Source organism: Lipotes vexillifer, unplaced genomic scaffold (genome assembly GCF_000442215.2).
Source record: "Lipotes vexillifer unplaced genomic scaffold, Lipotes_vexillifer_v1.1 scaffold751, whole genome shotgun sequence".
In the NCBI taxonomy this organism is placed as follows: domain Eukaryota; kingdom Metazoa; phylum Chordata; class Mammalia; order Artiodactyla; family Lipotidae; genus Lipotes; species Lipotes vexillifer.
The window spans coordinates 2,151,906-2,166,962 of record NW_006799727.1 but is presented as its reverse complement, the minus strand read 5'-3'; the positions used below and the strand labels follow the sequence as shown (position 1 = coordinate 2,166,962).

General features: G+C 47.1%; 1 protein-coding gene across 3 annotated transcripts in view; it reads right to left on the bottom strand.

Annotated features, from left to right (window-relative positions):
* Positions 1-15,057, bottom strand: part of FOXN3 (forkhead box N3) — a 403,658-nt gene that overhangs the window by 24,565 nt on the left and 364,036 nt on the right. For 2 of the 3 annotated variants that reach the window (XM_007471896.1, XM_007471895.1), the window contains exon 5: positions 7,701-7,766. The exons of the other annotated variant lie outside the window; for it this stretch is intronic. In XM_007471896.1, the coding sequence (XP_007471958.1) occupies positions 7,701-7,766 (66 nt within the window). The remainder of the gene's footprint in view (positions 1-7,700; positions 7,767-15,057) is intronic. 3 annotated transcript variants of the gene reach the window in all.

The window sequence follows — 15,057 nt, the reverse complement described above, 5'->3', positions numbered from 1 at the left end:
GCAGGAATGAGATGTCTTTGGACTTCATCCCATGGATATTGGGAAAACCATTAAAGGGTTTTGAGCAAGGATGTGGTCTACAGCATAGTGGCTGACAGCCAGACTCTGGTGTTTCCCATCTGTGTCCTTTACTGCCTGTGTCCCCTGACAAGCTACTTAAGTAAGAAGGAGACAAATGGTATTTATGACACAGAGTATTTAGAGATTTAGCTGAATTAATAAAGGCATTGCTATTTTGAAAATACACATTAGTCATCAATCCCCTCATCATCATCATCATCATCATCATCAACATGCTCAACATTCCCAGAGCAACCCCGGGGTGGCCTGTGCTGTCTCCAGTCCAGGTAAGATGAAAGCCCATAAGAATGGGTAAAGACAAAACCAGACCGTATTGGAAGACCTTGACCATCTTTCTGGTCACAGACTTAGCCGGAAGAGCAACCACTGCTCTCACGGCGCTTCCGTTCTCCTTGAACAAATCATGTCAGAGTCACCATTTTGGCAAAAACACCGGAACCACCTAAAATCCTGGGACAAAGACTAGGGAGCCCTGGAAAGTGAAGAGGGCGCATGAGAGTCATGGAGCACACATTCCCCTGGCCTCTGGTATGGCCACGGAATCACTTGCCAGTCAAAGGAGAAATGCAGCCCCACTTTTTCTTTTGCCCAGAGTCCTCTGCCCAAGTGCCTAGAACCTCTAAGCAACAGGGGCGCACCTGGCATGAAAGGAAACAGAGAAAGGAAGCCAGCCCTCACTGAGCACCTACTGGAGACTGGGTTCTTTTGACCCTCTTGTCTCATTTAAGCTTCAGGGAAGAAGCCTCCTGCATGGTTACAAGTCATGGGGCCACATGGCCTCCGTTCAAAGTCTTGCCCCACCGCTAGCTCTGTGGCTTTGGGCAAGTGCCTTACCCTTTCTGTGCCTCAGTTTCCTCACCTGTAAAGTAGGCATAAACATACCTCAGAGGATCATTTTGAAGATTAAACAAGACAAAAATTGCTAGGTCAGTGGCTGGCCCATTATATAAGCTCATCATCACCGTCATCACCATGTTCATCCTTCCACCATCCCATCTCACCGCAACGGCATCTTCTTACTAATTATCTCTGAGGCATAGGACCTAACGGGGTCAGGACATGGGGTAATTCTTTCAGCCTATTATGCTTTTTGTAGCTCTCCCTAACTCTGCACTCACCCCTGAAAACATCTTCCTGGTTAATGAACTGTATTCACTTCAAAGAGAATCTCACGGACGGAGCTATCCCTCAGCATTAAAAGGTTTTCCCTGAGCTATTTTCTGAACCTCACAAGACTTCTGGTGTGCAGACTAGGCTCTTCTTCTGAATCCTGGAGCTCGTTCTCAAATGAGCTGCCACTGAACGCTGCCTCGGCCAAACCCGGCATTTCTCAGTCCTCAGCACTGGCAGTGCGCCTCACGTGCGGTGGGCGGGTGTGCCCCTCTCTGCTCACAGGCTGCCAGGAGCCCGGCTGTGACACTTAACTGTCCTCTCATCTTTTCTCCTTTCTGTCTCCATCCCCAAGTGTCAAGAATGTGGCTTCTGAAAGATGAATCACAGCCAGTCTAAAATGCCTGAGAAAGGTATTCTGAGGTCCCTATTGCATGGCTTTTTTGACTCTGGGATCTGGAGGAACCCGAGTCCACCACTCCTCAGTCCTCCTACCAGCATGTCGACTTCCTTTCATTTCCTTTGCATTTCCCTCAACGTATTTCAAAGCACGTACACCCCAGTGCACCCCACCCAATATGCTGAAATTATACCTGGGCTCCAGCTAGAGAAGAGATGTCATAAGAGACTGGACATTCAAAATCAACCTTAAACTCAGATTTGTGGCTCTCACTAAATCAACTATACTCCAACAAAAATTAAAAAAAAAAAAAAAGCACAGGCCTCCAGCATCATCCCTTTCTGTTAGATCAGTTAAATATTTGGTTCTTCACGGGGAACTCTGCCCAATACTCTGTAATAACCTAAATGGGAAGAGACTTAGAAAAAGAATGGATATATATATATGTATAACTCAATCACTTTGCTGTGCACCTGAAACTAACACAGCATTGTTAATCAACTCTACTCCAATATAAAATAAAAAAATTTTTAAATGGCTTTTATAGGAGAGAAGACATACATCTGAGACTCTCAAATCCTGGGGCGAGGTGCTAAGGACATCAGCACCAGGGCTCCCAGCTGATCGACCACTTTATCTTAAGTTATACAGTGACACTAAACTTTCTTACTTTTAACCAGCAAGAAAGCAACACACACACACACACACACACACACACACACACACACACACACACACACACACACGGTCCAATCAAGCAGCACCGCTCACTGTGATCTAAATGGGATTGTCTCCAGAACCTAAAAAAAAAAAGTTGAAGGCACAAGAGAAACCTTCCTGCAGCTCCGCCCCCCCCCCTCAGCTCCGCCCCATCCTGGCTTCCCCAGCTTCCCTCCTGATGCTCAGTTTCCTTGATTTTCACAGCTTGTGAAAGTAACCCCTGCACTCCTGCTGCTGCCTTTGGAGAGCAGCCCTGGCTAAGCTACCAGAGGCCATAAGCTGAGCAGCAGGTGATTCCGATAATCCTTCCCTAAAATTGGCCTTTCCACCTGCTTACTTGGAAAGATGCTGGGGAGGGAGCTGAGAGAGGGGAGCCTGCTTCCTGGTTGCCCTTCTTTGCAGGTGGCTGGTGCATCCATACACTGCCTAGTTCTGGGGAGGGGGAGGCAGAACTCCGCCTCCCCCCTCCGTCCCATTTTGTTGTTTTGTTTATTACCTAGAGTTCCTCTCTGGAACATTCCAACCTGGGATCATGCAAGCCTTTGAAGATGAGTAACGGTGATCTGACCTGCCTGACTTAATAACAATTCCTCCACTGGGGTTAAAGATGACTCACAGGGCTTGTCGAAGGGGAACTGCAAAGCAGGTATTTAAGTAGACTCTAGAAGCTGGAATTCGTCTACACAGACACTTTTTTACTGGGGGGGCGGGGGTAGGTGGATGGACTTGACCGGAAGCATAATCCAAAGTTCAAGAGATAAGGAGGAAGCAGTGTCCTGCTTGGATTTTTCCGGAAATAGTGTTTTACAGAGCACCTGAGACACGATGGCACACCTTGTAGAATGCTCCCCATACTGCAATCTGGGAAAGTCCGAGAAAGATAACATTACCGCTGGTGCTACCAGAGGAGACAAAGTGCTGTGGCCTGAGGTTTTGATTAGATGTGCACTGCTGCCTCACAGAAAGAGAAGCATCAGAGCACAGGGAGGGGCTGAGGGGACCCACAGGGAGTCCAGCTCAAGCAACACACAGTGCAGTGAGCATCCTTGGGGCAGGATCGGGTCCCCCCAAGATAAGCGTCTTGGCTGACTGGGGTTCTTGTCAACTTCTGGAGAAGTTTCCTTTGTATGACCTACTCAGCTCAGAGCCGGCCTGAGGTCAGTCTGCACCGAGCTAGCTGTGCAGATGCTGAGCAGGGGGGGATGAGTGGAAAAAGACCTAAGTGACTGCCATCTGGTGACCTGAAGTGGACTGGCTACGAAGGGCGAGGACAAAGGAAAAGACTTTCAAACCATCCAGGACAGCCTCGGAACTGCTGGGAGTGCCAGCGGCAGACAGACTATGTTGGTGGCCCGTGGCCCCCATTCAAGGAGGGGCATCACACAGCCTGGGAGGTGAAAACAAGGGGCTATAAATAGCAGCACACGAGGAAGCTCTATAAACAGAGCCCAGCCACGGAGCAACACGGGGGTGGGGAGAACACAGGCAGGCTCTGTGCAGACAGGAACCCACACTCCCCACGCGTGGGCAGTGGCAGGACCCCCGAACCTGGGTGACGCACATACACATCCTCACCGGGACACATGCACACAAACACTCCTCGGCAGGCTGCCCACACTCCATCACTGCCTGGGTGTCTGCTGCCTTTGAACCTCTTGGTCGAGGGGTCACCTCTCACTTTTTCCAGGCTTTGCACAAAGCCAGCAGCGTAGGGCACGGTCGTATGTATGGAATGCGTCTCCCTTCAGGAGGCGAGGTACTGCATCACTTCCCAGGACAAGAAACATTAGGCAGGGAGGGGAAGGGAGAGTGAGGCAAAGGAGAGCTAAGTGAAAAGAGAGGCCGGGCGCCGGAGACACAAACCTCTGACTGCGTTTCTCAGAAGGCTGAGAAGGGACCCCCTGGCTTCCCTAAGTGCCTGGAGCGGATGCTCAACTTCCTTCCGACGGTAGGACGGAAGGACACTCACTTCCTTCCGACGGTACTGGTCCAATTTTGGGGGGCTTTACATCCGGCCAACTGAGTATGCCCTAGCTTGGCCTCAAGGGGATTTTACAAAGGCTTGGTTCAGACAGGAAGGTGAATATAAAGGTGATGTTCTACCCTCTGCCCAGTCCTTAAATTTACTTCTCTGCTGCTCCTGCCAGTGTCTCCTTCCACGACTTTTATGGGCTTCCTGGTTCCTTCCTTCCAGGACCCTGGGACCCCCCTCTTGGCAGGGGCCTTCACAAAGGCTATAGCCAGGTTTCTCAGCGGTGAGAGCGAGGTAGGAAAGCCCTACGTGACTCTACAGCGCTTTGAGAACTCAAATTCAGCATTTCAATGTAAATAAGACTATGGATACCTTGAAAAAAATAATTATTACAGTTTGTGTTACACTAAGGGAGAGAAGTTCATTTAGCCACGGGAACATTAAAACAATTAACTTCTCAGCTAATCAGGATCAACCCTTTTCCTCTTCTATCTGTGGTCAAGAATCTAGTGATAACGGATTTTTATAAAGCTGCTCTTAATGACCAATCCCTTTGCCTTTTCCTGCCTAACTCCATTATTCCAGTTCATCAAGTTCTTTTTTTCTTTTTTTCTCTTTTTTGCTGCCTGGGTGTCTGCTGCCTTTGAACCTCTTGGTCGAGGGGTCACCTCTCACTTTTTCCAGGCTTTGCACAAAGCCAGCAGCGTAGGGCACGGTCGTATGTATGGAATGCGTCTCCCTTCAGGAGGCGAGGTACTGCATCACTTCCCAGGACAAGAAACATTAGGCAGGGAGGGGAAGGGAGAGTGAGGCAAAGGAGAGCTAAGTGAAAAGAGAGGCCGGGCGCCGGAGACACAAACCTCTGACTGCGTTTCTCAGAAGGCTGAGAAGGGACCCCCTGGCTTCCCTAAGTGCCTGGAGCGGATGCTCAACTTCCTTCCGACGGTAGGACGGAAGGACACTCACTTCCTTCCGACGGTACTGGTCCAATTTTGGGGGGCTTTACATCCGGCCAACTGAGTATGCCCTAGCTTGGCCTCAAGGGGATTTTACAAAGGCTTGGTTCAGACAGGAAGGTGAATATAAAGGTGATGTTCTACCCTCTGCCCAGTCCTTAAATTTACTTCTCTGCTGCTCCTGCCAGTGTCTCCTTCCACGACTTTTATGGGCTTCCTGGTTCCTTCCTTCCAGGACCCTGGGACCCCCCTCTTGGCAGGGGCCTTCACAAAGGCTATAGCCAGGTTTCTCAGCGGTGAGAGCGAGGTAGGAAAGCCCTACGTGACTCTACAGCGCTTTGAGAACTCAAATTCAGCATTTCAATGTAAATAAGACTATGGATACCTTGAAAAAAATAATTATTACAGTTTGTGTTACACTAAGGGAGAGAAGTTCATTTAGCCACGGGAACATTAAAACAATTAACTTCTCAGCTAATCAGGATCAACCCTTTTCCTCTTCTATCTGTGGTCAAGAATCTAGTGATAACGGATTTTTATAAAGCTGCTCTTAATGACCAATCCCTTTGCCTTTTCCTGCCTAACTCCATTATTCCAGTTCATCAAGTTCTTTTTTTCTTTTTTTCTCTTTTTTGTTGCGGTACGTGGACCTCTCACTGTTGTGGCCTCTCCCGTTGCGGAGCACAGGCTCCGGACGCGCAGGCTCAGCGGCCGTGGCTCACGGGCCCAGCCGCTCCGCGGCACGTGGGACCTTCCCGGACCGGGGCACGAACTCGCGTCCCCTGCATCGGCAGGCGGACTCTCAACCACTGTGCCACTAGGGAAGCCCCAAGTTATTTCTTTAAACCAATGATCACTGCGGGCGGCGGCTGGGTGCAAAGGAAGGTGCCTGAACCTTACAGAGCTCTGATAAAATCAGTACGCTTGCCTCATGATGAATTACGCAACTCGATTTCAGAAACCATTTCAGACCGTAACTGAATTAAAGTCTGGTCTATACTCTTCCTGCAAGAGTCATCTGAGAACGGAGGATTTTTTTTTTTTCATTTCCTTGTAACTTCAAACATCATTTAAAACCCACACTACAGGTTAGCCGCTAGTTACAGGACTGCACCGGCACACATCTGCTTACGGTGGTGTTTCCTTCTCGGAGGTGTGGGCAGCCGTTATGTCAACTAGCCGGCAAGCTGAGTTTAGCAGAGAGAGAATGAGAATTCTGTGCCTTCAGGATCAGGTAATGGCAGCCCGCGGCACAGGGATGAGTCTCTCCCGAGAATGCCTGGCTGCATCTCTTGGGTCCTTTAAAAAAAGGACCAGGTAAGGAAGGAGCCAAGTTTCCTAAAGCTGTTGGAAGGCTGTGACGAGTAGAAGGCTAGGAGGGATGGTCTGGAACTCCACATCAAAAGACACCTGGGTAGGGTCTGGGAACAGATGTTCCCAGAACAGTGGGAAACCCTATCAGCTCCAGAAGCGGGGGATTCCCTTTGCTCAGGAGGCCATGCAGCGCTCAGAATGAGGCAGGTGGGCGCCAGCCCTGGTGGGCGTCGCGGCGCGAGTTTCACTCACTGGAGGCGGCGACGCAATTGTCCTGCCAGCGAGCTGAGCGGCCCGTGGTGGCTATCTGCTCAACAGGCTTCTGGTGGGGGGTGGAATGTGCCAGAGAAACTAGCCTCAAGTTGGGAGGAGGAGGGGACAGATGTCTGCGTTTGGGTCATTTGTCATCACTTGGGAAGGAGACCTTTCTAACAATGTTGTAGCTCCAGAGGCGGGGAAAAACATCCGATGGTGGAGAGAAGTTCAAGTTAGGAAAAGAGTTGTCTCAAGCTTGACATTGCCCAAGGGCCAACAGAAGATGAAGGTAGGAGCCCTGCTTCGCTAAACCAGCCCTGCCCTTCTGTCTGTGGCACCCTGGAAAGCTGGTGGGGAAGACGCAGGGCGGGGGGCACCACAGTGTTTCCATTTTAAGGCTGTTCCAAACTCCTGCATCCCCGCCTCGCCAGATTTTCCTCTCCTCTCTCTTAAATGGTAGCCTGTTATTAATGAGGTCCCCAAGGGGAGAGGCATGTCTAAAAACGGACACTGCTGAGTTCCATGACTGTCAGGCTGGCCCCCTGTAGCCTCTTCTAGCAGAAACTACAAACTCACAGGAACAATTCCTGCAGGACAAAGGGTCTCTCCTCTGGGACTCATTACAGGGTCCACTTCCCTGCCCCCAAGTCTTAAGCCCTGAAATTATATTAGAACGTTCTCACCTTGGAAACACACCTATGCATTCATTCATACATATGCGTAGCTGCATCTTTATGCGCACATGTATGTAATCATGCACTGAGGTAGGTTAAAGTGATTCTATAAGGGAGGGTTGGCTTGAGCATTAGTGCTTCCTATGGCCTGGTATATAAAGGAGAAGGTTAAGTTCACAAACTATGGTGCTGTGTAGGCTATAGAAATATCTACTCACAACCTGCTTGTATCTCAGGGGGAGTATTCAAAAGCATCATGGCACTGGCAGCATCAATGTCAGGATCTGGAAAAATCAACCAATAAACAACATTATTTACAACGGGGCCGGTGTGTGTGGGTGCTTTTCCCCCTGCACGTTACAGTTTATGAATGCAACAGAGAAAAAAATTCCAGGAACTAGAGGAGCTATCCCAAAGGTGACTTTTCTTCCCATTTGGATTTGCAAGGAAGAATGTTATTCTAGAATGAGATTTAAGGGGCATGTTAGCAAGTTTTTCAGATAAAGCACAGTTTCTTTTTCGCATTTTGCTAATTTCATAATTTGCACTGTATGTTCCTGATAAGTTGCTGATCTTTTCACCCGCACAGCTTTGTCCCCGGGGGTGGGGGAGAAGAGAGTGGGGTGACAATAGAAAGTTCAGCCACCGGAATCTTTAATGAACCAGGGAAGCTCACAGCACCAAGAAAAGAAAGCACTAAATACACCTGCATCTAGTGAGATACAAACAAGATATTCGGTCATTTCCACTTGTCAGCAGAACGTAAACTGTATTTTATGAGGTTGTCGCAGCAGTGGTGGAGGCGGTGGAGGCATTAAACACACACACACACCAATATAAAGAAAAAAATTAAAGTTCTGATGTTGAGGGGACAACATTTGTTTCCACATCTATTATTGCTTTTAATATGGGACCAAAAAAAAACCCAAAAAACTCATCACTTCATTGCTATCAGTCTTAATAGGTTTCTGAATCCTTTCTGATCCACCGGTTGACAGATGGCAGGTTATATACCGACAGAAAAATATTATCCTTTTATAACTAAATTCATTTTCCTCTGAGAAACAGCAGCTCTGCTGCTATGGAAATGAAAGTCACCATGGCAACAGTAAACAACCCCCAAGAATGGTCACTGAATAGGCTGAAAAGAACATCTGCCCCAGCCCAGCGTCCCAGCTGCCCTGGGGTAAAATTCGCTAATAGTGCAGCGAGGCCGAGTGACAGGAGCTGCCGCTTGAGCCCGGTCCAAATAAAGGAAGTCTACATCCAAATGCCTGCCCTTGAAGATTACTACCTCCGTGTCCACCAAACCGATGACTAATGACGGGGCGCGGAGTGGCGGGGTCGCACTTGTCTGTCAGTTTTCGTATAAATTACATACCAAAAAATTCAATTTACTGCTAATGGCTCCATGGCACTTTATCTGGGGTTTTATGTTAGAAAATAACTTTTTTCCCGTTTAAAAAAGTACATGTTTCATAACTTTATATGTGCAGTTTAATTCCAGGGGAGTAACGTGATACAGTATAAAGCCCTACCAGTGATTAATAATATGGTTGACTCTGGTTTCAGAAGACAGTGTCTCAAAACAGAAAAAAACCCCAAAAAACAAACAAAGGCAAAGGAACTTGACTCTTCAGGTCTTTTTCAATTGTGCCTGCAGGAGGTCCGTTACTTACACTTCATAATGGAGTGAAATTTTATTTTAAGAAGTATATTGTAGGAGAAACAGGCAAATTAACTTATTTGACAACTCCTGGGGTGAAACTCCTAAAACAGTCATCGATTCCCACTGATGTTAAAATATATATATTAGTTGAATGATGAACCAAAAAACTTAAAGTTCCACTCAGTGCTCCCAGGGTTGCCGCTGCCCCTGCCCTCTCATGTCCCCACCAGGACAAAGGGCTCGCAGTGTCAGGGTACTGCTGGTACCCCACAAGCCATGGGCAGCAAGCAGCTCCTGGGAGGTGCCATGGTTGGGGGGGGGGCCCTGAGGCCTTCCTCTCCTAGTCCCTCTTTTTGGAAAGGGCCTTTCCCTTCTCAGGAATGAGAAAACATGCCTGTTTCCCTTCGCCAAGCAAAGGTTCTCTGCCATCTTCGAGAATGCAAGTGCTGCAGGCAACCCAGGTTTGGCCTGGCTGGACGGTCCCCACCTCCACAGGCCACTCTCACTGGAGTTTTCCTGAGTGACCAGGAGGTTTGATGCGGGCAGAACAAGAGGAAATATAGTTAAGAAGTCTGGAGTCTTTTCCTACTTATTTTGCCAGAAAACTATAAAGAAAGTAGTTCCGTACTCTTCAAAAACACATCCGACCTCAGGAGGAAGGTGTAAAGGGCCACAGATAGAAAGATGTAACGAAAGGAGGAAAAAGAAGGGAGAGAAAGAGAACTTTAAAGGGAAGTAGTATTAACATCACATGGATTTCACAGAACCTAAGTGGGGCAGCCCCAAGGGCAACATGGGGAATGCTTCAGACCCTCGTAACATCCACCCATGACCCCTACCCCCACCCCACCCAGCCAAGCCAAATAAACATATAATCTAAGTAAAAACAGGATGCTTTAGGACAAGCCCTCCAATCCTTCCTTCCAACCAGATTTGCCATGCCTGAGGCCTCCACAGATAAGAATTCTGTTGCTATCTTGGCCCAGGCCCCCTCCCCCCCCCCCCCCCAGCCAAGCCAAATAAACATATAATCTAAGTAAAAACAGGATGCTTTAGGACAAGCCCTCCAATCCTTCCTTCCAACCAGATTTGCCATGCCTGAGGCCTCCACAGATAAGAATTCTGTTGCTATCTTGGCACTCCTGCTGGTCTCCAGGCATTTGGGGCAAATGTAACACCCAGTCTTCTCATTATTTCATTCATAATCAATTCCTAAGCCCCACTCTCCATTCTGAATGGGTCAGTTCCTGCTCATGAAGCCCTATGAGCAGAATGGAATGGAGGGCAAGGCACGAGATTCCTCCCTTGGAGGAATATCTTGGTAGGTGAATTGGCAAACATGAGAACTGTAAATGGTATGAGAAAACGTGATCATGAGTTTGTGCAGGTGTGTACACCCTGGCACGACAGTGCCAGCCCTTCCCTGGGGGATACAGTGAGTGTCATCCTTGGCGTACTGTTTGATGAGTCTGACAAATTTTATACCAGCGCTACCACCACCATAACCAAGGTAAAGAGCAGAGTGAAGATACAGATTTCCATCACCCCAAAGTTTCCTTGTGCCCCTTTGCTGGGCATCATCCCTACCCTTGCTCTGGGCTTTCTGTTATTTGCTTTCTGTTATTCATCCAGGCTGTGGTGTCAGCAGTTCATTCCTATTACTGTTATTGTCAAGTAGTACCCCATTGTATGGATACACTACAATTTGTTTATCCATCTACCCGTAGATGGACATTTGGGTTGATTCCAGTTTGGGAATTTACAGAAAAAGCTGCTGTGAACTTTTCTACCAGTCTTCTGAGAACAGCTTTTCATTCTCTTGGGTAACCGCTGGTAAGTGTATGTTTAACTTCACAGAGGACTGATTCTCTTTTCCAAAGAGGCTGTACCACGTATGAGTTCCAGTTGCTCCACATTTTTGTCAATCTTTTAAAACTTGAGCCTTTCTAGATGTGTCGTGGTGTCTCCTCGTGGTTTTAACATGTATTTCCCTACTGACAAACGATGTTGAACATCTTTTCATGTGCATAATGGCCATGTGTAGATCTTCTTTTGTGGAAAGCCTGTTCAAGTTTGTGCCTGTTTTTCATTGGGTTGTTAAATTTCTTACGATTGAATTGTAAGGTTTCTTTAAACATTCTAGATAGAAGTCCTTTGCAAGATATATTTTTCTGAGTCCACGGCCTGTCTGTTCAGCTTCTTAATAGTGTCTTTTAATAAGCAGAAGTTTGAAATTTTTGTAAAATCCAATTTATTGATTTCTTTTATAGCTCAATGCTTTTTGTGTCCCAACTAAGAAATCTCTGCCTACCCCAAAACTGCACAGAATTGTCTCCTGAGTGGCATCTTTTTGTCTCATTTGTTAGTGTATCAAATATAACATTATCTGGGTTCAATAACTCAGATAGAGATAAATGAAAATGGAAGTAATCAACCAGACCTCTTTCTTGATCCAGTAAGCTGCTTAAGCACAGATCTCCCAGAACTGTACAGATCAATGCTAGAAGGGCCAGCTTTGGCTCCAGGTGTGTCGAAGAAACACCAGACAGCCTGAAAGAAGCCTCAATCAGCCATGTTTCTATGTCAAAAAGTCTCTCGGATCCTCTATTAAACATCTGACACACCTTTACGCTTGTCACACCCAGGCATCCTGTGTGTGTTTCAGTCTTCAGAGCCGAAAACCACCCATTCCTCCTCTCTAAAGAGATGCTACAATATTATTAAAATGTCTAAGATTTTTTCCCTTAAAAAAAAATCAAGAAAGTAATGCATGCCCACTGTGAACAAAAAATATACACTAGGGCTTCCCTGGTGGCGCAGTGGTTGAGAGTCTGCCTGCTGATGCAGGGGACACGGGTTTGTGCCCCGGTCCGGGAAGATCCCAAGTGCCGCAGAGCGGCTGGGCCCGTGAGCCATGGCCGCTGAGCCTGCGCGTCCGGAGCCTGTGCTCCGCAACAGGAGAGGCCACGACAGTGAGAGGCCCGCGTACAGCAAAAAAAAAAAAAAAAATATATATATATACACACACACATACACTAGGTGGATATAATTTGAGAAATAAATGCCTTCCCCATAGACCCACTCCCAGATTCACATTTTCTTGTACATATGTCCAGAAACTGTCTATACAAATACAGGTGTTTATATATATTCACTGAAATACCAGCACACACACACTTACACGTGCACACATATCTATTCTTTAAAAATTGGTTCATGTGGAAAATACTCTTTTGAAGATAACTTTGTCCCCCTATTTTTCACTTAATGACAGATCTTGGCACACTGTCATATTAGTATACATAAGCCGAAGTTTTTTTGTGGTGACTTTTTCATGCATAAAAACACACCACAGTGTTCGTACCGAAATTCCCTCTCCTTTAGACTGCAGACTCTCAGAAGGCAGACACAAAGCGTTTGTATCTGGAAACCTGAGCCCATCACACTGCTTTCTCCCTACAAATCCTGAGCCCCCGAAGACACCGCCTTAGCACAGCAATCCCCTCCTCCTCTCCCGGCCCCCCTCCCTATGAGGACCCAGCATGGCCCCCATCTCTCCCTCCTCTGCCATGCACAGCTCTTACTTCTCAACCTCTCTCTGGGGGCGTGTTAGCTTTCATGAGCACACTTTGGGTATCCCTAAAAAGACTCTCAATCCCTGTGCTCAGGAGAGACTTGGCAGTGATCTGTGTCCTTAGGTAGCCAAGGGGCTTTCTGATGGAAGCACATCTTCCTGGTGGGATGCTTTTGACCAAGGATGCTTGTTTTGGAGCTTTTTGGCTGGAGCTGTTTTAGGGGACTGGGCAGCTGTTTTGGAGCCAGGGATGCTTTGCTTCGGAGGCATGGTTGATTCTGACACATGAAAGGTCCAGGACCAGATTCGGGAAGGAAGAGCTGCATGTTGGCTGCGTCAAATTTTTCCCTGGGCTTAAAAAAAAAGAATTCTACCCCCAAGATGGTTCAATCCAGCTTACCAGCATAAGAAAAGAGGAAGAAGATATTTTGGCCAGGAACTCTTTTTAGGAATGAAGATCCACCTGGGAGAAGTATCCTTTATGTTTTATCTCTGGGGAATGTGGGTGAGGCAGAGGGGGACAGGAGAACAGAGCAGCACAACCCTCTTTATTTTTGGAGGGGGTGGGGGCGTGTTTCACAGCAGTACCGAGTTCAGCGTCCTAATACCAGAGGCCATATCATTTACCACCCTGTTAATTCAGTAGAACCTCAAGAGCGCCATCATGGATGCTTAATGACCATCCTTAAAACCCAGCGAATCTCAAATCCCATATTTAAAAAAATTCCTCCTTTCTCATGCTTCAGTAACAAATGTTACTTCTCCTCTGGCCCGGTTCCCAGCGGCCCATTTCAATTTTCATCTTTAATACAGTTGTCTTATCACATTGCCTCTTCTCTGTACTATGAGACTGAAAAATGGTCACACATCTTAAAGACGTTTTCAAATCCTCTTTCTCCTGAAGCTATATACACAATTACGTTATCCTACAGTGAAATAACAGGTAACAAAGTTTCCAGAACCAACGGTCCAGCTGTTTGGATTAAAAAAAAAAAAAAAAAAAAAAAAAAAAAAAAAAAAAAAAAAAAAAAAAAAAAAAGATTGTGCTTCAATTTACCAAAACGTGGAGACAGTTTCTTCTGGGCACCGAGAGGAGGCTTTTCCTTTGTGAGTATCACGGGAAGAGCACAAGGCGAGGCATGAGCATTCTTGGGTTTGAGTCTTGGGGCTGCTGCTGATCAACATGTGACTTTCACTTTGCTGGGTCTGAGTTCATTCCTTTTAAAAGGGTGATGGGTGGCTACAGACATGGGAGGGGCTGAACTGGTTTTAAATCTCATTCCACAGAGTTCCTGGCTCCACCCATAATGTCCCATAATGTCCCCTGACTTTTTCCTCCCTTTCCAGCTCACGGCTGCCAGAACTATGGACTCCAAGCAGTATCTACCAAATGGGGCATCTGCTCCAAGGCCTTTGGAGGCAGTTAACACTCTTAGCAAGGCTGGAAGACTATCCTAGTGTCCCTGGAGTGTGGTGGGCTGTCATTCTGGGCATCTGCTGGGTCCACTTCAGAGCAATCCATTCGGCCTGGCATGGGTATGTTGTGGGTTCTTGGTGTGGCTTCTGTTTATGTCCATGCCCCTTCCTCTAGGATCTGGGGTCATAGGGGAGTGACTGCAGAGACCATCTGTTTTAACAAACTAAGAATACAAAAGATGGCCAGAAACCCCTGGTTCAATCCTCACTGCTACAGAAAGGCTGCAAAAATGTAAGTACCATCCTTAGCATCTCTGAGTTGACCAACCTAACAAAAGAGTGATAATGAAACTTTTCCCATATATAAAGCCTGAGAACAACCAACAATCATAGCTCTCTTAGAAATCACTGTTTCTCTATTTCTCCCTGCTCCCTTTCATATCTGAAATGTTTTACAGGATGATAAAAGGTCTTTACGTAACTGAACAAAAGAGATTCAAGAAGCATTAAAAAAAAGCCAAACAATGGATGACAAACACTCGGCCAAAAAATCACTGGACATATGGACACAGTATACGTTCAATCAGATGCACACACCAAGGTGCTCATATTCTCTCTGACATTCTTCACAAGAAAGTGAGCCCTGCTACAAGGGCTCCTCCCTCTCTGCCTTTTCACTGCTGTATCCCCAGCACCTAGAACAGTGCCTGAAGCACAGGGGGTGCTAGAAAAATAGATGTTGAACATTTGAATGCACACCTCATCCAATCCAACTGTCTGATGCTCCCAGGGCATAAGCCTCTGGATGTGCAGTGGAATCCCCAGGAAACTCCAGAAAACCAAATGTCAGGCCCCATCCCAGATGACACTGAGTTTTGTAAAAACTTATCAGGGGGCTCTGATGTGCAGGAAAGGG